The 21,680-nt window shown below is 45.3% G+C and overlaps 1 protein-coding gene across 3 annotated transcripts; it reads left to right on the top strand.

Moving 5' to 3' along the window:
- The first annotated feature begins 11,744 nt into the window (after positions 1-11,744).
- Positions 11,745-21,474, top strand: LOC140418639 (uncharacterized). 3 transcript variants are annotated; one of them, XM_072502199.1, is made up of 2 exons: positions 11,745-11,836; positions 15,055-21,474. In XM_072502199.1, the coding sequence occupies exon 2, from the start codon at positions 15,384-15,386 to the stop codon at positions 16,368-16,370; it is 987 nt and encodes a 328-aa protein (XP_072358300.1). In that variant the 5' UTR covers positions 11,745-11,836; positions 15,055-15,383; the 3' UTR covers positions 16,371-21,474. The 3 variants fall into 3 exon arrangements, with proteins under 3 accessions (XP_072358300.1, XP_072358299.1, XP_072358301.1); XM_072502198.1 differs by having other exon boundaries at positions 11,758-11,943; XM_072502200.1 differs by having other exon boundaries at positions 11,762-11,884.
- The last annotated feature ends 206 nt before the right edge of the window (positions 21,475-21,680 follow it).

Raw genomic sequence — 21,680 nt, 5'->3', positions numbered from 1 at the left:
TGCCTTTTTCACCACCCTATTAACCTGCCCTTTCCCTTCAGAGATCTCTGGACAAATACACCAAGGTCCCTCTGTTGCTCAGAACTTCCCAGTGTCGTGCTGTTCATTGAATACTTCCTGGTCACATTACCCCTTCCAAAGTGTGTCACCTCAATTTTTAGGTTTCAAATCCATTTTGCCACTTCTCTGCCCATTTGACCATCCCGTCTATATCTTCTTGTTACCCAAGACACTCAACCTCACTGTTAACCACCCGGCCAATCTTTGAGTAATTCGCAAGTCCCCCATGTGGGATCTTGTCAAATGCTTTATTGAAATCCATGTAAACTACATCAACTGCACTACTCCCATCTATACACCTGGTCACATGCTCAAAAAATGCAATCAAATTTGATCAGCATAACCTCCCTCTGACAGTATCATGCTGACTATTCCTGATCAAACCTCGCCAAGTGGAGATAAGAGTGCATCAGAATTTTCTCCTTCCCTACCACTGACATGGGACTCTCTAGTCTGCAGTTACCTGGCTTATCTCCACAAACGTTCGTTTTTTCTTTAATTGAGAGTACCCAATTATTTTTTTTCCAATTAAGGGGCAATTTAGCATGGCCAATCCACCTAACCTGCACATCACTGGGCTGTGGTGGTGAAACCCACGCAGACAATGACCCAGGACCAGGATTCGAACCTGGGTCCTCAGCACCGCAGTCCCAGTGCTATCGACTGCACCACATGCCACTCCTTCTACAATCTTTCTTAAATAGTAGGACCACATTAGCTGTTCTCGAGTCCCCGTGGCCAGAGCGGAATTAAAACTTTGGGTCAGAGCCCATGAAATCTCCTCCCTGTCTCCCACAGCATCAAATTGGGATTCTAATACAGGTGGGAATTCCACAATTCATCCAGACCTAGTAATCTAATAATTTTATGGGCAGCACAGTAGCATTACTGCTTCACGCACCAGAGACCTGGATTCGATTACGGCTTGGGTCACTGTCTGTTTGGAGTCTGCATGTTCTCCCCGTGTCTGCGTGGGTTTCCTCCGGGTGTCCCGGTTTCCTCCCACAAGTCCCGAAAGACGAGCTTGTTAGGTGAATTGAACATTTTGAACTCTCCCTCTGGGAACCTGAACAGGCGCCGGAGTGTGGCGACTAGGGGATTTTCACAGTCACTTCATTGCAGTATTCATGTAAGCCTACTTGTGAAATGAAATGAAAATCGTTTATTGTCACAAGTAGGCTTCAAATGAAGTTACTGTGAAAAGCCCCGAGTTGTCACATTCCGGCGCCTGTTCAGGGAGGCTGGTACGGGAATTGAACCGTGCTGCTGGCCTGCCTTAGTCTACTTTAAAAGCCAGCTCTTTAGCCCTGTGCTAAACTAGCCCCTAATAATAAAGATTATTATAATTTAAGTCTACTTGTGACAATAATAAAGATTATTGTGAATGGGCCAAAGAGCCTCTATCCGTGCTGTAAAGAGAGGGACTTTCTAGAGAAACTGCCAAAGCCTCAACACTCACCAGCTCCAAGGACACACCTTAGCTCCCTTTCCAATCTGAAAGCAGCCTGAGCTGGATTTACATTCCCCTTAATTGATCATTGCTGGGTGATAATCCTGTACTTCCTGACCTCACACCACTGTGACAGCACCTTCACTACACAGACTGCAGCAACTGACCAAACATCACCTTCCCAGTTATTCCTGAAGGCACCGCCTTCCCAACCTGGCCCCTTGCCTGAGGTGCGGTGATCCTCAGGTCACATCACCGCCGGTCAGCTCTCTCTCCCGGGGCCAGGGCCAGGGCCAGGCCCTGGTTCACAGCCGCCATCTTGGAGAAGCAGAGCGCATGCGCTGGAGAATTGGTGATGCAACAGCGAGTGGGCGGGACCTGAAGGTTTCTGTTCCCAGCCGGGTCCTAATGCTCATCAGACAAGATCAAGGTGCCAGATTTTTAAAACGTTTCACCCACTCCCAGGCTGAACCTGATGTTTGTCGCCTGGAGGTCCCGTGGATCACGGATACATTCAGTGTGAGAGGCTGCAGCCTCTATATAGCTACCTGAAGGGGGTTATGTTACGTTTGATTACATTTCGCGGACTTTCCAGTCCATTATCAGGATGTTTGTGTGATATTTCCTTACTCTCTGATTGATTTTTCTTTATTTAAAATACATTTCAGCAGCAGGCTTACTGGTGATTTTTAACTGATAGATGTTTATTTATTATCACACTATTTCCTGCATCTTTGAACATCTCAGTCTCTCTTCTCTTTCACACTCACTGACACATACACAGAAATTAGGTACAGATCAAGTTGAAGCTGTAATGATGAAAATGGAATGTAGACTGCAATCTTTATATCGCTGCAGGCCAGTCGTCTTCTTGTTGAGCTTATCCTTTAGTTGGAGTGAAGCGTTTTTAGAAACAAATAATTCTTATGAGTCTCTGAAGCTTCTTGTAGATGAATAGCCAGGATGCTGTTTCTCAGGTGGGCTTGGAAACTGGAATAAGTACAGAACTGTGGCTGCACTGGGAGACATTCAGCTCTGCTGCTTCAGCTGGTTCCTGGTGCTCCAGATGCTTCACACACACACATTTGCTTTGTTCAGGGTTTATTATACTGCATCCCTGACAATTAACTGCAGAGTTAAAACTCTGGGACCCAGAACACTCCGATACAATAGCAGTTAACGATGCTCACTCACGCTTATCTCTGCCCCAATTCGAGCTCATTCTCCGGTGTTCAATTTGACACTTGGAGACCAACACTCCAGAGATTTCATATTCCTCAAATACTGGTTCATCCTGACACAACGAGACATTTAAACGTCACAGGTGGCTGCAAACTTTCCTTATTCAGAACCGTGTTTAACTAAATATTGGTCACAGAATCGAATATTGCCCACAGTTTAATGTCCATAATAACATGTTAAGTTGCAGCCTCTTGGCAGAATTTGTGGATCTTACAGTCTATAATATCTAGTATCCTTGTGCTGAGCGTGACATCCTGAATCTACTCTTGGGTCTGATTAAAACAGTGTATTGTAGCTGGGTGGGATGGGCGGCACGGCAGGACAGCGGTTAGCACTGTTGCTTCACAGCTACCGGGTCCCAGGTTCAATTCCCAGCTTGGATCACTGTCTGTGCGGAGTCTGCACGTTCTCCCCGTGGGTTTCCTCCGGGTGTCCTGGTTTACTCCCACAAGTCCCAAAAGACGTGCTGTTAGGTGAATTGGACATTCTGAATTCTCCCTCTGTATATCTGAACAGACGCCGGAATGTGGCAACCAGGGGATTTTCACAGTAACTTCATTAAGTATGCCTACTTATGACAGTAAAGAGTATTATTATTATGGAGGGGGTGGGTGGTTACTCTGGCTGCCGACTTCTGTTCCGTGGTCTTGTCAATTCCCAGTGGCCCTGCAGAAGGAGCATGTGGTATCCACTGGAATGCTTGACACCTTCCACATTGAGTGGATACCTCAGCAGACAGAGTGTTTCACAGACACTGGGAACAATATTCTGGTTCAGTTAGGAAGGTTCCCGACACTTTTGTTGGGACTCGCTGATTTTGGTCTTTTATTTTGACTGGACCACAGGCTTGGGGAAAGCAAGAGAGGAAAGAAGGTTCAATAGAAACTAGAATGATCTGTTCTGAATTTCTATCCCATTCTTACAGTGATCATTTTTGTAAACTTCTTTTTCAGGCATTAGAACGGGAGGATTGGCAGCCTGGCTACTCGAACCAAATATAACATCAAGATCTGACAGTCACTCAATTCATTAGGATCTAAATATCACAGACTGTCAATGTGCTTGTCTGTTCTGACTGTGGGAAGAGATTTCAAACATCAGTGTGACTGGAAAAGCCCCGAGACACACACACACCTGAGTGGGAGTGTTCCAGTGAACTGACTGTGGAAAGAGCTTTAACCAGTTACACAGCCTGAAAAATCATCTTGTTTCCTCCTGTGGGAAAGCCTAGGACCAGAGGGCATAATCTCAGAGTAAGGGATCTCAAATTTAGGACAGAGGTGAGGAGACATTTCTTCTCTCAGAGGGCAGTGAATCTGTGGAATTCTTCAGCTGGCATTCTGCCTCTGGAGTTTACCAAAATAAGGCAAAGGCGAAGGTGTCATTACCGAGATTGGCCGCTTGGTGGCGCAGTGGCGCTTTCACTGGGGCCTTGAGTTCAGAAACATCCCAGACAAGACGAGTGAGAAATATCTGTCTGGGAAAGGGGAGAAAACTGTGTAATCGGGGAATGGAGCGCTGCCGAAGGACCTGAGAGAAAGGAGTTCAGCAAAGTCTTATTTTCTTCATTTTCATTCAATATTTATTACAATTTCAGAGAAAATATTACAGAAAAGCTTATTTTGAATTAACAAAAGGGAACATAATGATTGAGGGTCACAGTGAGAACAGAACACATGCCCTCTGAGCTGCCAAATGTATGTACAACTGTAACAGACACAAGAAAGAGAGAACAGGAGCTCAACATAAAGGGAAGGCAACTGTTGTAAATAAGGAACGAGATAAGTTACTTATTTAGACATAACATTGAGAGAAATTATTAGCTACAATTACATTACAGCCAAAATTATCTCGTACATTTCAAACTGAAAAACAGAAATACTGTCCATGATTGTCTCAGTTACAGATGCAGAATAATAAACTGAGAGAATTTTACTGTTAGAGTCACCAAGAGGAGATATTGTATTTGTGTCACACACAGATCATAATAAACAGCCGAGAAAAATCTACAGCGTTCGAAAGTCAACCGATCACTTGATCTGTAAAAGAGAGAGAAAATGATGAAGCAGATGTTTATGATCGGGGACATTGATGTTAGAGTTTTTAATCAATCAAACATTTAGAGATTTTTTAAGCGGCTTCTGTCAGTTTGAAGTGTGAGTGGATTGAATCTTCTCACCTTCACCAGAGTGACTGCAGCGCTGTAGGAAATGCTCAGGAAGAACAGGGTGATGAATGTGGAAGCGGTTGTCCAGATGTTCCCATTATCATCCTCATCGTCTTCAGTCCAGGTGTGGTCTGTGGTATCTGCGGGGATAGAGCAAATAACTATAATCAGATTGTTTATTAATCCAGGATATGTTTTTAATATTCTCGCTTCATTTTCTCCCGCTGCTAATTCATTCTTTAATATATTTGTCATTGCATGTCTACTGTTGAGTTCATGCCACTCAGAAATCGATCTCTGTAACTTTTTTCTTCCAATTAAGGGGCAAGTTAGCGTGGCCAATCCACCTACCCTGCACATCTTTGGGTTGTCGGGGTGAGACCCACGGGTCACGGGGAACCTCCACAGGGACACAGACCCAGGAGCGGGATCAACCCCAGGTTCATGGTGGCGTGAGGCAGCAGTGCTAATCACTATGACACCGTGCCGCCATTGCCTGACGTTTGTGTTTGTTCTTTATCTTTTGTGGCTGTGTAGATGCGAAATTCTTGTTTTGCTTTACTCTTCTTTTGTGTGTCCCGATGTCTTTGTAAGTGTCATTGTGTGTGTTCATGTGTCAATGAGTATTGATCTGTGTATTTGTGTGTCAGCGCCTGTATGTGAACTTTGTTTATCTTCTGTGAATGTGTATATATGAGTGTTTATTGTGTGTGTTTGTGTGTTGAAGTCTATGTTTATATATTAATGCCTGTGTTAATCTAAGTTTATACTTCACTGCCCAGTAATAAAAGTGTTAATGTGTCTTTATACGTTCAACATGTATGTCAGTGTCTTAATGTTTGTGTCTGGATAAGTGCGTTTGTGTGTGTGTGTGTGTGTTTGTTGATGTGTGTATTTCATCATAGAATCATTATCGTAAAATCCCTACTGTTCCGAACGAGGCCATTCGGCCCATTGAGTCTGCACCGACCTTCCGAAAGAGCACTCTACCTGGACGCATGCCCCTGCCCTGTCCCCAAAACCTCGTAACCCCACATCACGTTGTGGGCACTAAGGGGTAATATAGCATGGCCAATCCACCAAACCTGCACATCTTTGGACTGTGGGAGGAAACTGGAGCACGCGGTGGAAACAGGAATAGACCCGGGAGAACGTGGAAACTCCACACCGACAATCACCCAATGTTGGAATTGAACCCGGGTTTATGGCGCTGTGAGGCAGCAGTGCGATTTATGCGTTGATGGTTGTTTCTAACTATCTATTGATGTGTATTGATGACCTCATGTGTATTCATGTGTGTTCGTGTCAATGTGTGTACGAATCTGCTAATATGTGTCCACGTGTGCCCATTAGTGTGTTAATGTGGATTATTGTCTCTGTTTGAATGGAATTATTTCTGTCATCGTGAAATTCTGCTAATGTACATGTTATTGGTTACATTTGTGTTTCATATTCTTCTGTCAGCTTGCTTGTCTGGTTTTATATGTTTGTGTATCTGTGTGAACATGTGGTTGTATGTGTCTGTTTGTGTACATTTGTGTAGCCGCTTGTGTGTGTGGATTTGTGTGTGTATGTGCACGTGTGTCTGTGTGTGTATACCATGTGCTTTCTTGTGTTTATGTGCATGTTTGTGAATTTTTGCGCATGTTTGCGTGTGTTTTTGTGTCAAAATATGTGTGGTTCATTATGCCTGGGTGTATGTTCATGCATGTGTTTCTATGTGTGTGTCTATGTGTGTGTTTGTGTCTACGTGTGAGCGTGTGTGGGTCTGTGTGCATGTATGTGTAGTGTTTGTGTCTTAATCTGTCTGTGTATTTGTATCAGCTGCCTGTAGCGTTGACATTTGTGGGTATTATTGGTACCTATGTAGAATATGTTGAACTTTCTGCTTATAAAAGCGTTTTCTGTGAGTTGCAAGCTGACATCAGGTGAACTAATGCAAAAATACAGGGATGTGCCTCAGGAGAGAACAGTGAAAACCCAGGGAAAACTCAATCACCAGTCTGGATTTGGATTTTGGGGAATCGGTCTTAGCATACTGATAAGACGAACAAGAGTTCTAAAACAATTATGTTGCACAAATAGATACTTTCAGACATCTTTATCATTGTGGCCTTTTAAACCCTTCAGCCAGTAAGCTCCATGCCGTCTTGTAATGTCAGTAACTGAGTTCTTAGTCTAGAGAACCGTTTACTTCCAAACTCCCTGCTTGGGGACTGGGAAGATATTGAGTTAATAATCTCCCTCTCTCTGGTCAGCTCAGCAAATTGCCTTTGGGTTCTCCCTGCTAGAGGTGGAGAGACACTTGGAGAGTTCATTCATCACCTTCCTCGTCTTTTGGTCGGGAAAGTGGAGGTAAAATGGGTCAGTATTGCCCCTTTGCTCTCTTTGTTGGGGAAGCGTGGATACAGTGGATTAAATAATGCCTCTCCACTCATTGTTGGAAGCGGAAGTACAGTGGGTTAACTAATGCCCCTCACCCTCTCTCTGTTGGGGAAGGGGGCGCACAGTGGATTACCTAACGCCCCTCCCCCTCACTCTGTTGGGGAAGTGGGGAGACAGTGGAGTAACTAATGCCTCTCCCCCTCTCTGTTGGGGAAGTGGGGGTGCAGTGGATTGACTAATGCCCCTCCCCCCTCTTTGTTGGCGAAGTGGGGAGACAGCAGATTAATAAAGCCCCTCCCCCTCTCTTTGCTGGTGAAGTGGGGGTACAGTGGATTAACAATTTCCCTTTCCCCTCTCTTTGATGGGGATTATTGGTCCATGTTTCTGTGTGACCCTCAATTCAGTTCCCAGTGGGTGTGATGCAGCAACTTAAAGCTGACATTAATTTTAAAGGGATGGACAATGGGAGAAGCAGGAACACCGAGATCTAAATGTGATGTGTTTGTTTGTCTGAAATGGGAAAGTATCCGATTTCTCCTCAGCGGGAGGAAAGTCAATTAAGATATTTTGCTGAATCCTGGAATGAATGAGTTTCATTCTGTCTCTGACCCAGGGTGTATCTGAGCTGGGAGCACTGGTTGTATGAGACTTGGGGCCGAGACCTGTAGAAATCCGGGTCTCATTGAACAGATCTGATATCAGCAAAGTGGAAGCTCCATTAATTAAGCGGCTGTGCATTTAAATCACAATTGGAGGAAAAAACCTTTATTGTTATTTTAGTTCGAAATACAATTGATAGATTCTCATTGACATGAATTAACGGTGTCCATCAGAGCGAGGGAAATGTTCACAAAACTGGGTTTACCCCTGGATTTATCAACCGTTCTGTTGATGATCTTCAAGGGGATGGCTTCATGTCCCACCACACAGGAGTAAGAAGCGCCGCTGGCCCACTCCTCCGCTGCAATGGATAACAGGCTGTACATGAAGAAGGAGCTATTGCCGTTCTCCGCCATCACCTCGGTGTTCTTGTAGTTCCCGGGATTCACCGGCTTGTCATTGACGGTCCACTTGACGAAGATCTCTCGGGGGGAGAAACCTCTCACTAAGCAGCTGAGGGAGACGAATCTCTGAGCGGAGACGTCTTCAGCCGAGGGCAGGAGGACAGAGACGGACGGTTCCCGCGGATTGGGATCAGCAGAAAATGTACAATAAATGTAAATAAAACGGGGAATTCCGGAGACAATGGAACCGCGGGTTAGATGTGAGAGAAATGTGTTTTGTGTTGGATTTTAAACGTTTCCATTTTCCACTTTAGGATCTGTCCGGTTTCCCAGCTCGGAGCTGAGGTGGACACAAGCCTTTACCCTGAGAATTTACGGATATTGGATTCGAAAGTTTCAGAAAGTGTACAGCAGGGAAACAGGCCATTCGGCCCGCCTGTTCTGTGCTGGTTTATAAGCTCCACTCCAGGCTCCTCCCACCTTACCCCAAGAGGATTGGAAAACTGCCAATGTATCACCCTTATTGAAAAGGGAGGGAATCAAAAACAGGTAACTATAGGCCAGTGACCTTAATAGCTGAGCATTTAAGCATACAGAGTGTAATCAAGCTGGGTCTACACGGCTTCGTGAAGGGTAAATCATGCCTGACAAATTTATTGCAATTCTTTGAGGTGATAACGAGAAGGCGAGAGAGAGGGGGACCAGTAGATGTGATATACATGAATTTCAATACTGTGTTTAATAAGTGAATGTACTATTGCCATGGCTGCAGATACAAAAATAGAAAGGCAAGTGGATGACAGAATATCCACAGAGGGACGGAGACAGCGTAACTTACTGAGTAAAAACTTAACATAATGTAGGGAAATGTGAGGTTAGACACTTTGGTAGGCGGAAGAACATAACGGAAAATTATTTAGATGGAGAAAGACTGGAGAAAGCTGAAGTAACGGGGTAATTGGGGGTCCTCGTGCAGAAACCACACAAAGCAAGTTCTGCAGGTAATATGGAGACAAATTGAATGTTGACATTTATTTCAAAGGGAATAGAATATAAACATGGGGAAGTCTGGCTAAAACGATACAAGGCATTAGTTAGACTGCACCTGGTATACTTTGAATAGTTTTGGTGCCCTTATCTACGGAAGACAATTGGTTTTGAAGGCAGTCCAGAGAAGGATAACGAGGTTGATCCCGAGTATGGAGGGATTTTCTTATGGGGAGAGGTTAAGTAGGCTGGGTTGTACTTATTGGAGTTTAGAGGAATGAAGGCAGCTGAATCGAGACATGAAAGATTCTCAAGGAGCTTCTTAGGAGGTTGTTTTCCCTTGTGGGATTTCTGTTTATTTTTCAATGCCTGCCGATTTTCCTGCCAAAAGCTTTTTACAAAGAGATTGAGGCAAGGATTACTTTGTTCATATGGGGAGGGAAGGTGGCCAGAGTTAGAAAGGTGCTGCTACAGAGGGGAAGGCAGGCAGGGGGTTTGGGTCTTCCGAACCTGATGTATTACTACTGGGCGGCGAATGTGGAGAAGGTGCGGAGCTGGGTCAGTGGGGTTGATTCCCAGTGGATCAGAACGGACGAATGGAGGACAGTTTGTGCAGCGTGTCGGGATTGAAAGCACTAGCATCAGCGCCGCTCCCGATGGCCCCGGGGAAATACTCAGGGAGTCCGGTAATAATAGTTTCATTGAGAATTTGGAGGCAGTTTCGCCAACACTTCGGGTTGGGGGCAGAGTCAAGGGAAATGCCGATTCAGGGAAACGACAGATTTGAGCGAGGGAAGTGGGATGGAAATTTTCGGAAATGGGAGGAGAAGGTGATTAAGACACCAAAAGATTTGTTTCTTAGGGGTCGGTTTGCAAGTTTGAAGGAGCTGGAAGCGAAGTATGGGCTGGAGCAAGGGGAAATGTTTAGATACATGCAGGTTCAGGATTTTGCCAGAAAGGAGATACAGAGCTTCCCGGTGGAGCAGGTCTTCACATTGCTGGAGGAGGTGCCGATGACAGGGGGACTGGAGAAGGGGGTAGTGTCGGCAGTTTACAGAGCTATTTTGGAAGAGGAGAAGGCACCACTGGAAGGGATCAAAGCAAAGTGGGAGGAAGAGTTGGGGGAGGATATGAAGGAGGGGTTCTGATGTGAGGTGTCCCGGAGAGTGAATGCCTCCACCTCACGCGCAAGTTTGGGGCTGGTACAGCTGAAGGTGGTATGCAGAGCAGACCTCACGAGGGCGAGGATGAGCCAATTCTTTGAAGGAGTAGAAGATGTGTGTGAACGTTGCGGGCGGGTGGGGTTGCTAATCATGTTCATATGTTTTGGTGCTGTCCAAAGCTAGAGGATTATTGGAAGGATGTTTTTAGGATAATTTCTAAAGTGGTGCACGTGAAACTGGCCCCTATTCGGGGTGTCGGACCACCCAGGGTTGAAAACGCGTGCAGAGGCAGATGTTGTAGCCTTCGCCTCGTTGATCGCCCGAAGGTGGATCCTGATAGGTTGGAGAGCAACCGCTCCACCCTGTGCCCTGGCGTGACGGGGGGACCTGTTGGAATTCTTGACTCTTGAGAAGGTTAAGTTTGAAGTGAGGGGAAGGATGGAGGGGTTCTACAATTCATGGGCATTATTCATTATGCACTTTCAAGAAGCAGATAACATAGAACATTAGTTGGGGCGGGGGGGTGGGAGGGTTGGGGGAGGGGGGCTGTGTGTGTTAATGGCGACTATGGGTGATCCCTAATTCCTTTTTGTCATTTGTTTGTGTGAACATGCGGGCTAATGTTTGGGGTTTGGTGGGAGGATGGGATCGTTGTTATTGATATGGGGATTGACAAATTTGTTACTGATTATTGTTTATTGTTGGTGGGTGTAAGTTTGGGAGAAAATGTGAAAAAGGAGAATAAAAAAAATATTTAAATTTTTTTTAAAAAACAGTGCCAGTTACTGTGAAAACCCCCTAGACGCTACATTCCGGTGCCTGTTTTGGTACACAGAGGGAGAATTCAGAATGTCCATATTACCTAACAGCACATTTCAGGACTGGTGAGAGGAAACCGGAGCACCCAGAGGAAAACCCACGCAGACACGGGGAGAACGTGCAGACTCCACAGACAGTGACCCAAGCTGGGAATCGAACCTGGGACCCTGGAGCTGTGAAGCAACAGTGCTATACACTGTGCTACCATGCCACCAATCCCACCCAGCGACAATGCACTGTTTTAACCAGACCCAAGAGTAGATTCAAGATGTCACGCTCGGCACAAGGATACTAGATATTATAGACTGTAAGATCCACAAACTCTGCCAAGATGGCTGCAACTTAACAGGTTATTATGGACATTAAACTGTGGCCAACTTCAATGGGCACTAGGACCCGGATGGGATCAGAAACCTTCAGGTTCCGCCCACCAACTGTTGCGTCACCAAGACGCCAGCGCATGCGCTCTGCTTCTCCAAGATGGCGGCTGCTAACCAGGGCTTGGTCCCGGGAGAGAGCTGACCGGCGGTGATGTGACCTGAGGATCACCGCACCTCAGGCAAGGGGCCAGATTGGGAAGGTGGTGCCTTCAGGAATAACTGGGAAGGTGATGTTTGGTCAGTTGCTGCAGTCTGTGTAGTGAAGGTGCTGTCACAGTGGTGTGAGGTGAGGAAGTACAGGATTATCACCCAGCAATGATCAATTAAGGGGAATGTAAATCCAGCTCAGGCTGCTTTCAGTTTGGAAAGGGAGCTAAGGTGTGTCCTTGGAGCTGGTGAATGTTGAGGCTTTGGCAGTTTCTCTATCAATTCAATCCTTCCCTCCCTCTCCCACCTCTATCTTTAGAATCATAGAGTTTTACAGCACGGAAAGAGGCCCTTTGGCCCATTCAGAATCTTTATTATTGTCACAAGTAGGCTTACATTATAATCTTTATTATTAGTGACACAAGGAGGCTTACATTAACACTGCAATGAGGTTACTATAAAAAAAACCCAGTCGCCACATTCCAGCGCCTGCTCTGGTACACGGCTGGAGAATTCAGAATGTCCAATTCACCGAAGAACCTCATCTTTCAGGGCTTGTGGGAGGAAACCGGAGCACCCGGAGGAAACCCACGCAGACATGGGGAAAACTGCAGACGACACAGACAGTGATCCAAGCCTGGAATCGAACCCAGGTCCCTGGTGCTGTGAGCTACTGCTAGTATTAGCAGTGCTAACCACTGTGCTACCGTGCCACCCAGAAGATTATTAGATAACTAGGTCTGGATGAATTGTGTCCCAGGATGCTGTGGAAGGCGAGGGAGAGAAAGCAGCGGTTCTGACCCAAAGTTTTAACCACAAATTAGGCCTGTTTTTGCTAGAATTTAGACATTTAAGGTGTGATCAGATATTTAAGATACTAACAGGGAAAGACAGGGCAGATGAAGATAAACTATTTCCACTGATTGGAGATTCTAAAACTAGGGATCATTGTCTAAAAATTAGGACTAGACAGCTCAGTACAGATGGTAGGAAGAACTTCTTCACACATAGGGTGGGAGAGGTTTTGAAATCTATCCCACAAACAGCAGGTGAAGTTGGATCAGTTGTTAAGTTTAAATTTGAGGTAGAGTTTTGTTAAGCAAAGATATTAAGGGACATGGAGTTTGGTCACAGATCAGCAATGATCTCATTAAATAGCAGTACAGACTCGAGGGGCTGAATGGCCTACTCCTGTCCCTATGTGTATTTCTGTGATTCTGAAATTCAGACAACACCATGACAGGGAAAGAATCTGGATTAGAACCTGAGTTTGTCCGAGCTACAAACCATCTCTCCAGATCCTTGCCCTTTGTGGTTTTAATGAAGGTCAAGGCAATAGTTGGATTATTGAAAGACTTGACAAAGTTGTTGGATACCATTTTTCGGGTCTCAGGATAAATCATAACGTAATTCACTCCCCACAGCCTTGAGTTGCCGTTGAACTTCGTTGAGGCCTCAACGCTTTCTTTGTGTTGCTGCCGAAAATTCCTGGAAGAAGTAAATCCTCACTCCCTCCTGGAGCCAGGTGCCACCTCACCGTTCCCTCTCCAGGACATTCTCTCAAGTTGTGGAAGCGAATGATTACAGGCCTGGGATGAAAACTATCCCTTGGCCTCAAAGACCGATGCACCCTTTCTAATTTGAAATGCCCAGGCTTCACATCCAGCTTGAGAAAACGTGGCAGTCGGTCCTCGAAGAACCTAACGGGAGCCTTACCCTCCACACTAAATGGACAGAAAATAACATCATTTATGGGCAGCACGGTAGCACAGTGGTTAGCACAGGTGCTTCACAGCTCCAGGGTTCCAGGTGCGATTCCTGGCTTGGGTCACTGTCTATGCGGAGTCTGCACGTTCTCCCCATGTCTGCGTGGGTTTCCTCCGGGTGCTCCTGTTTCCTCCCACAGTCCAACGACGTGCAGGTTCAGTGGATTGACCACAATAAATTTCCCTCAGTGTCCAACTAAAAGGTTAGGTGGGGTTACTGGGTTACGGGGATGGGGTGGATGTATGGGCTTGGCTGGGGTGCTGTTTCCAAGGTGCAGACTCGATGGGCTGAGTGGCCTCCTTCTGCAATGTAAATTCTATGATGACCATCTGACAGGCCAACGACTCGGATGTTCTTTCTCCGACCCTCGGTTCTCCAAGTCCTCCAGGACCTCCGCCACGCCACTCGGCTGGTTTTCAAAGGTTGAATTCTTGCCTCCGTCGAGGAGGCATCTTGCTGAACGTTCAGGATTCTCTCCTCCGGATCATCGAGCCTCTTCATGGCGTTTTGCAGCTGGGCCTCATGAGGACACCGATATTGAGTCAGCACACTCCGCCTCTGGTCAATAAAACGGATAATGTCGGCAGTCATCATTTTCGCCACCACCCGGTGAGCGCGGGGTAGAGGGACCTCCTGAGGGTCAGGCCGCCATGTTGAAAAGGCGGCTCCATTCCTGCTGAATCCACCTGCGCTGTTTTACCAATGGATTTCCTGACTTTTTTTCGGCAGAATCATACCTGACCAAACTCTGATTCTTCCAAGGACATGATAACAAACATTAATTCAAGGATTAGATAGATGAGTGCCGGGCAATCAGGATAAGTGTCAGATTACAGATGAGTGGCACCAGAACCTGCGGAAAGGCAGCTACTCCGTAGCCGTATCACATGCTGCCCCCCCCACCCCCATGCCTCCCCACATACAGATTTCTGATTGAGGGTGTGGAGCATTCTGGGGAACTGGCGGTAAATGGAGAGAAAGCTGAGATGAGGAGGGATTTCTTCACTCCAGGACGTGGTGAAACTTTGGAATTCTCTCCCCCAGAGGATTCTGGAGATTCAATAGTCAAGTATGTTCAAGGCACAGATTGACAGGTGTCTAAATATTGAAGATGTCAAGGGATATGGGGGATAGTGTGGGAAATCAGTTCTGAGGTAGATTGGCCAAGTATATAATTGAATGGTTGAGCAGACTCGGTGGGCCGAATGGCCTACTCTTGCTCCTATTCTAATCTCTGTGTCCTGGTCAGGAAGCAGTGAGCTGAGCTGGGATCTGTCAATCAACATGAATCAGCACCTTCAGGAGATTTGGGAGTGTGAATATCAGATACAGCAGAGTGAGAATGGAGGGAGATTGTGTGGGATGGAGATTTATAGCTTTTGGAGAACGAGACAGGAAATAATGTTCCAGAGGAACTAGAATTGTCTGTTCTGAGTTTCTATCCTGTACGAACAATGATAACTTTTGTAAATTGTTTTCACAGGATATTAGATGAGGAGAAATTACAAACGTTACATCGCGATCTGACAGTCACACGATTCCTTGGAACCTGAATATCATCCGCCTTTGAATCTAGAAGAAGAAATGATTGCTTGAAGTGTCAGCTTCTAATTATATCAAACATCAGTGTGACTGGAAAAGCACCGAGACCCACACACCCGATCGAGAGTGTTCTAGTGAACTGACTGTGGAAAGAGCTTTAACCAGTTACATAGCCTGAAAAAAAAAGAACAGCATACACAGTGAGGAGAAACCGTACCCGTGTTGTATCTGTGATTGCCCAATTTGGAGAGACACGAAGAGACCCAAAACATGGAGAAACGGTGGAAATGTGGGGACTGTGGGAAGGGATTCAGAGCCCCATCTGTGCTGGAGATTCATCGCCGCAGTCACACTGGGGAGAGGCCATTCACCTGCTCTCAGTGTGGGAAAGGATTTACTCAATTATCCAACCTGCAGAATCACCAACGAGTTCATACTGGGGAGAGGCCGTTCACCTGCTCCCAATGTGGGAAAGGATTCTGTGATTCGTCCCACCTATTGAGACACCAGCGAGTTCACACTGGGGAGAGGCCATTCACCTGCTCCCAGTGTGGGAAAGGATTTACTGAAGTATCCGACCTGCAGAAACACCAGCGAGTTCACACTGGGGAGAGGCCGTTCATCTGTTGTCAGTGTGGGAAAGGATTTAGTGAAGTATGTGACCTGCAGAGACACCAGCGAGTTCACACTGGGGAGAGGCCATTCACCTGCTCTCAGTGTGGGAAAGGATTCACTCAGTTATCCACCCTGCGGAGACACCAGCGATTTCACACTGGGGAGAGGCCATTCATCTGCTCTCTCTGTGGGAAGGGATTTACTGAGGTATCCAACCTGCAGAAACACCAGCGTGTTCACACTGGAGAGAGGCCAGTCATCTGCTCTCAGTGTGGGAAAGGGTTTACTGAAGTCTCCGACCTGCAGAGACACCAGCGAGTTCATACTGGGGAGAGGCCGTTCACCTGCTCTCAGTGTGGAAAGGAATTCATTGATTCATCCACCCTGCGGAGACACCAGCGAGTTCACACTGGGGAAAGGCCATTCACCTGCTCTCAGTGTGGGAAGGGATTCACTCAGTTATCCCACCTGTGGAGACACCAGCGAGTTCACACTGGGGAGAGGCCATTCATCTGCTCTCAGTGTGGGAGAGGATTTACTCAGTTACCCAACCTGCGGAGACACCAGCGAGTTCACACTGGGGAGAGGCCAGTCACCTCTCAATGTGAGATGGGACTACACGTTTCATCGCATCTGCTGTGACACCAACAATTTCACAATTGATTACAGGGGTTGGATTCTGCTGTTATTGTTTCCGCTCTACATCCAGGACTGCATTTTGTTCATTCTGACAGGTGGTCAGTGGGGATGGTTGGAGGGTTTCTTTCTGCTGCACTGGCCGGTCTCACCACTTTGCCTCCAGTGGGCTGATGCTCTTTGAGCCTTGTTGCTAATACCTGGCTTCAAATTGCACAAGAATCACAGAGAGAAAAGGTGTTTGGAAGTTTGAAGATATTTAGTTTCCATTTCTGTTTGGTACCCCCAAAGCATGCCACATTGCCATGTAGACGGGCCCTGGTGGTTACATGGTTCTTTTGTTTAACTTATCTGGGTTTGAGGAGCAAGTTGTCTGAGGTGGACTGGGACTCTGATTGGTACAGGGAATACCTAATATTTAAGGAATTATGACATATTTATCAGGGGGTTGCTTAGCTCAGTTGACTGGACGACTGGTTCGTGATGCAGAGCAAGGCCAACAGTGAGGATTCAACTCCCGTACAGGCTGAGTTTATTCATGAAGAGCCCCGCCTTGTCAACCAGGTCCCTCGCCTGAGGTGTGCTGACCCTCGGATTAAATTACCTCCAGTCAGCGCTCTCTCTGTGAAAGGGGAGAGCAGTCTCTAGTCCTGTGGAATTTTTGCAACTTTTTATTCACATATATACAACAAATATAGATTGCTTTAAGGAACAAACATTCTTCAGGAAAAGTGATGTAACCGTGGCTAACAAGAAAAATTAAAGATTCCATGAGATCCAATAGAATTCAGCAAAGGAAGATGAAGAAACTGATGAGAGCAATCTGCTGAGAAACATAAAAACCGACTGGAAAAGCTTCTACAGGAATGTGAAAAGGAAAAGATTCGCAAAGACCAATGTGGGTCCATTCCAGGCAGAGACAGGAGAGTTTAGAATGGGGAATGAGGAAGTGGCAGAGAAACTAAACAATGTGTGTCTGTCTTCACAGAGGAAGATGCAGAAATAGTCCCCAAAACACCAGAGAACCAACGGACTGGCAGAGATTAGTATTGGTGAAAAAGTAGTTCTGGAGAAATTAATGGGGTTGAAAGTTAATAAATCCCCAAATGCTGATGATCTACATCCCAGAGTGTTGAACGAGGTGGCTGTAGAGATCTCTATTCCTCATTCTAAATTCTCCTGACTATCTGGAATGGACAAACCTTTGTCTGAGCAAAAAGGTTCCTTTTTACATAATCATAGAAACTTTAACAGTCCATTTGTATGTATTTTGCCAGTTCACATTCTATTCTATTCTCCCTTTTGTTTCTCAGTGTCTTGGCCGAAGAACGGAAGTAAATCCTCGGGAATGAATCATCACTTTGAACAGGTTCTGAGACAATTAAATTCCAGGACCGAGTAACTATAATCGTGTTATTCTCGGTTGTGTAAAAGGGCAAAATTCTATTTTATAGTTTAATGTGTAGGTTTGCGAGTTACAGTAGCTTCAAAAAGTAAAGAGAAAATGCTGGAAAATCTCAGCAGGTCTGTCAGCATCTGTAGGGAGAAAAAAGAGCTAGTGTTTGAGTCCAGATGACCCTTTGTCTAAGTAGCTTCTAGTTTGTTTGTTTGTTGCATTAAAAGTCATAAAACCTGATGTCCCATCGTGTGATCCTTTAGTTTGGTGATTGGGAATTAGATTTTTTTCCAAGAAGTTGCTGACCTCTACAGAGATCCTAATCCATCAGTTTTGATTGCTTTATGAGCCACAGGCACCTTTCTGTCTCACTAGTGCTCATGCCAATGCTGTGGAGATGCCGGCGTTGGACTGGGGTGGTCACAGTAAGAAGTCTTACAACACCAGGTAAAGTCCAACAGGTTTGTTTGGAATCATTAGCTTTCGGAGTGCAGCTCCTTCATCAGATGAATGAAGAGGTCGGTTCCACAAACCCATATATAGACAAAGTCAGGTGCAAGATGATACTTTGAATGCGAGTCTTTGCAGGTAATTAAGTCTTTACAGGTTCAGACAGTGCAACTGGAGAGAGGGATAATCACAGGTTAAAGAGGTGTGAATTGTCTCAAGCCAGGTCAGTTGGTAGGATTTTGCCAGCCCAGGCCAGATGGTGGGGGGTAAATGTAATGCAACTTGAATCCAAGGTGCTGGTTGAGGCCGTACTCAAGCGTGCAGAACTTGGCTATAGGTTTCTGTTCAGCGATTCTGCGCTGTCGCCCATCCTGAAGGCCGCCTTGACTGCTGAAGTGTTCCCCGACTGGAAGGGAACATTCCTGCCTGGTGATTGTCGTGCGATGTCTGTTGATCCGTTGTCGCACCGTCTGCATGGTCTTGCCAATGTACGACGCTTCGGGACATCCTTTCCTGCAGCGTATGAGGTGGACAACATTGGCCAAGTTGCACAAGTATGTACCACGTACCTGGTGGGTGGTGTTCTCACGTGTAATGGTGGTCCACATGTCGATGATCTGGCATGTCTTGCAGAGGTTGCCATGGCAGGGTTGTGTGGTGTCGTGGTCGCTGTTCTGAAGGCTGGATAGTTTGCGGGAAACAATCGTTTGTTTGAGGTTGTGCAGTTGTTTGAAGGCAGGTAGTGGGGGTGTGCGGATGACCTTGGCAAGATGTTCGTCTTCATTGATGATGTGTTGAAGGCTGCGAAGAAGGCTGTCCTGGCTTGACACTATTCACACTTCTTTAACCTGTGATTATCCCTCGCCAGTCACGATATTTAAAAATCATGTTCTGTTTAATCAATTAACTTTTAACAGGAAAATATTTGAATTTGTTGGACTTTTCCTGATTACATTTATTCACTTGAGGGGAAGCTGTAGATGTGCTTTATCTGGATTTCCAGAAGGTATTTAGCAAGATGCCACATCAAAGGTTATTACACAAAATAAGAGCTCATGGTGTGGGGTCAACATATCAGCATGGATAGAGGATTGGTTAGCGAACAGGAATGAGCCAGTAGGTATAAATGGATTCTTTCTGGGTGGGTAAGATGTGACAAGTGGAATGTCATCAGGATCAGTGCTGGGCTCTCACCCATTTACAATCTGTATGAATGTGTTGGATGACGGGATTGAATGTCTGTCGGCTACATTTTCTGATGCCTGAAAGACCGGGAGGGAAGTAATTTGTGAAGTGGATTTAATAAGTCTGCAAAGGACTACAAATAGGTTAAGTGAGTGGCAAAAACCTGACAGATGGAGCATAACTTTGGAAAATGTGAATTGTCCACTTTGTCAAAAAGTATTAAATAAAACAATATTATTTAAATGGTGGGAGATTGCAGAACTCTGAGGTACAGAGGGATTGGGGTGCCTGATCCCAAGTTAGTCTGCAGGTACAGCCAGTGATTAGGAAGGTTAATGGAATATTATTGTTTATTGCAAAGGAAATGGAATGTAAATGTAGGGATGTTGTGCTGCAGTTGGATAGAGTCATAGAGGTTTACAGCATGAAAACAGGTCCTTCGGCCCAACTTGTCCATGCCGCCCAGTTTTTAAACCAGTCCCAATTGCCCGCATTTGACCCCTATCCCTCTATACCCAGCTTTCCCATATAACTGCCTGAATGCTTTTTAAGAGACAAAATTGTACCTGCCTCTACTATTGCCTCTAGCAGCTCGTTCTGGACACTCACCACGCTATGTGGGAAAATATTGCCCCTCTCGACCCATTTGTAACTCACTTCTTACCCTAAATCTAAACCCTCAGGTTTTAGACTCCTCTACCTTTGCGAAAAGATGTTGACTATCAACCCTATCTATGCTGCTCATTATTTTACAGCCCTCTATAAGATCACCCCTCAGCCTCCTATGTTCCATGGAAAAAGTCCCAGTCTATTCAACCTCTCCTTGTAACCCAGACCATCAAGTCCTGGTAGTAACCAAGTAAATCTTTTCTGCACTCTTTCTGGTTTAATAATATCCTTTGTATAATAGGTTGACCAGAACTGTACACAGTATTCCAAGTGTGACTGTACTAATGTCTTGTACAACTTCAGCAAGACATCACAACTCCTGTATTCAATGTCCTGACCAATGAAACCAAGTATGCCGAATGTCTCCTTCACCACCCTGTCCACTTGTGACTCCACTTTCAAGAAGCTATGAATCTGTGCTCCTAGATCTCTTTGTTCTATAACTTTCCCCAACTCCCTACCATTAACTGAGTAGGTCTTGCCCCAATTCGATCTACAAAAATGCAGCACATCACATTTATCAAATTGATTTATTTGGCACCTTTAAGGATAGATTGAGTGCATAGCTAGAGAATGGAATTATTCAAAAAGCCATGACTGTGGAAAGATAGTCATTGTTTCAGACAAGGAATAATCTGTTGCCATATTTGCAGAAATTCAGGCATTGTTACATAAAAATTTGTATCAGTGTTTCATGTAACAATTAAGACCATTGTATTCCATTACATTTAGTATGAAATACTTAGCAACAGCAAGGTTAATGCAAGTACATTATCTTCGTAAGATTGGCACAGGTGGCTGGTGCACATACACCCTGAATTAATTTGATGGACATTAGGAAATCTTAAGTAATGCCCAATGTTTGAATAATAAATCATTTTCTAAGTCGCAGACATTTATTTGAATAAATCAGGAAGTCCCAGCTGATAATTAGAAACCAATGCGAGTAAATGAGGGATTGGATAATCGGTAAAAATGTCTTTTAAGAGTATGACTTTGTGGTTAAGGTTTTGTTCCGAATTTATGCTTTTATGAATTGATGAACCATCTACTGATTTTTGTTTGAAGTAGTTTTCTTCATACTTTTCTTACGCTTTTGTTTACATCTTTTCGCTATGCTCTGACCAGTTGAGCCAGGGGCTGTTTAGCACAGGGCTAAATCGCTGGCTTTGAAAGCAGACCAAGGCAGGCCAGCAGCACGGTTCAATTCCCGTAACAGCCTCCCCGAACAGGCGCCGGAATGTGGCGATTAGGGGCTTTTCACAGTAACTTCATTTGAAGCCTACTTGTGACAATAAGCGGCTTTCATTTCATTATGTATTATTTTGATCAACATTTTTGATTCCGTTTTCATGCAAGTGTATCAAGGTGAATGATTAGCAAATAAAGTTGTACTTTGGACATCTCCAATCAACCGAACTTCTGATTCTTATTTGAAGATAGAATAAGAGATTGTAAAGAGTGCAACTGGAGCTTTACTCTGTATCTAACCCCGTGGTGTATCTGTCCTGGAGTGTTTGATGGGGTCAGCGTAGAAGGGGTTTTGTTCTGTATCCAACCCCATGCTGTACCTGTTTTGGGAGTATTTGATGGTGACAGTGCCAAGGAGGATTTAC

This window comes from Scyliorhinus torazame, chromosome 5, assembly GCF_047496885.1.
Source record: "Scyliorhinus torazame isolate Kashiwa2021f chromosome 5, sScyTor2.1, whole genome shotgun sequence".
NCBI lineage: Eukaryota > Metazoa > Chordata > Chondrichthyes > Carcharhiniformes > Scyliorhinidae > Scyliorhinus > Scyliorhinus torazame.
The sequence above is the reverse complement of the archived record's forward strand: the minus strand, read 5'-3'. Positions and strand labels throughout refer to the sequence as shown.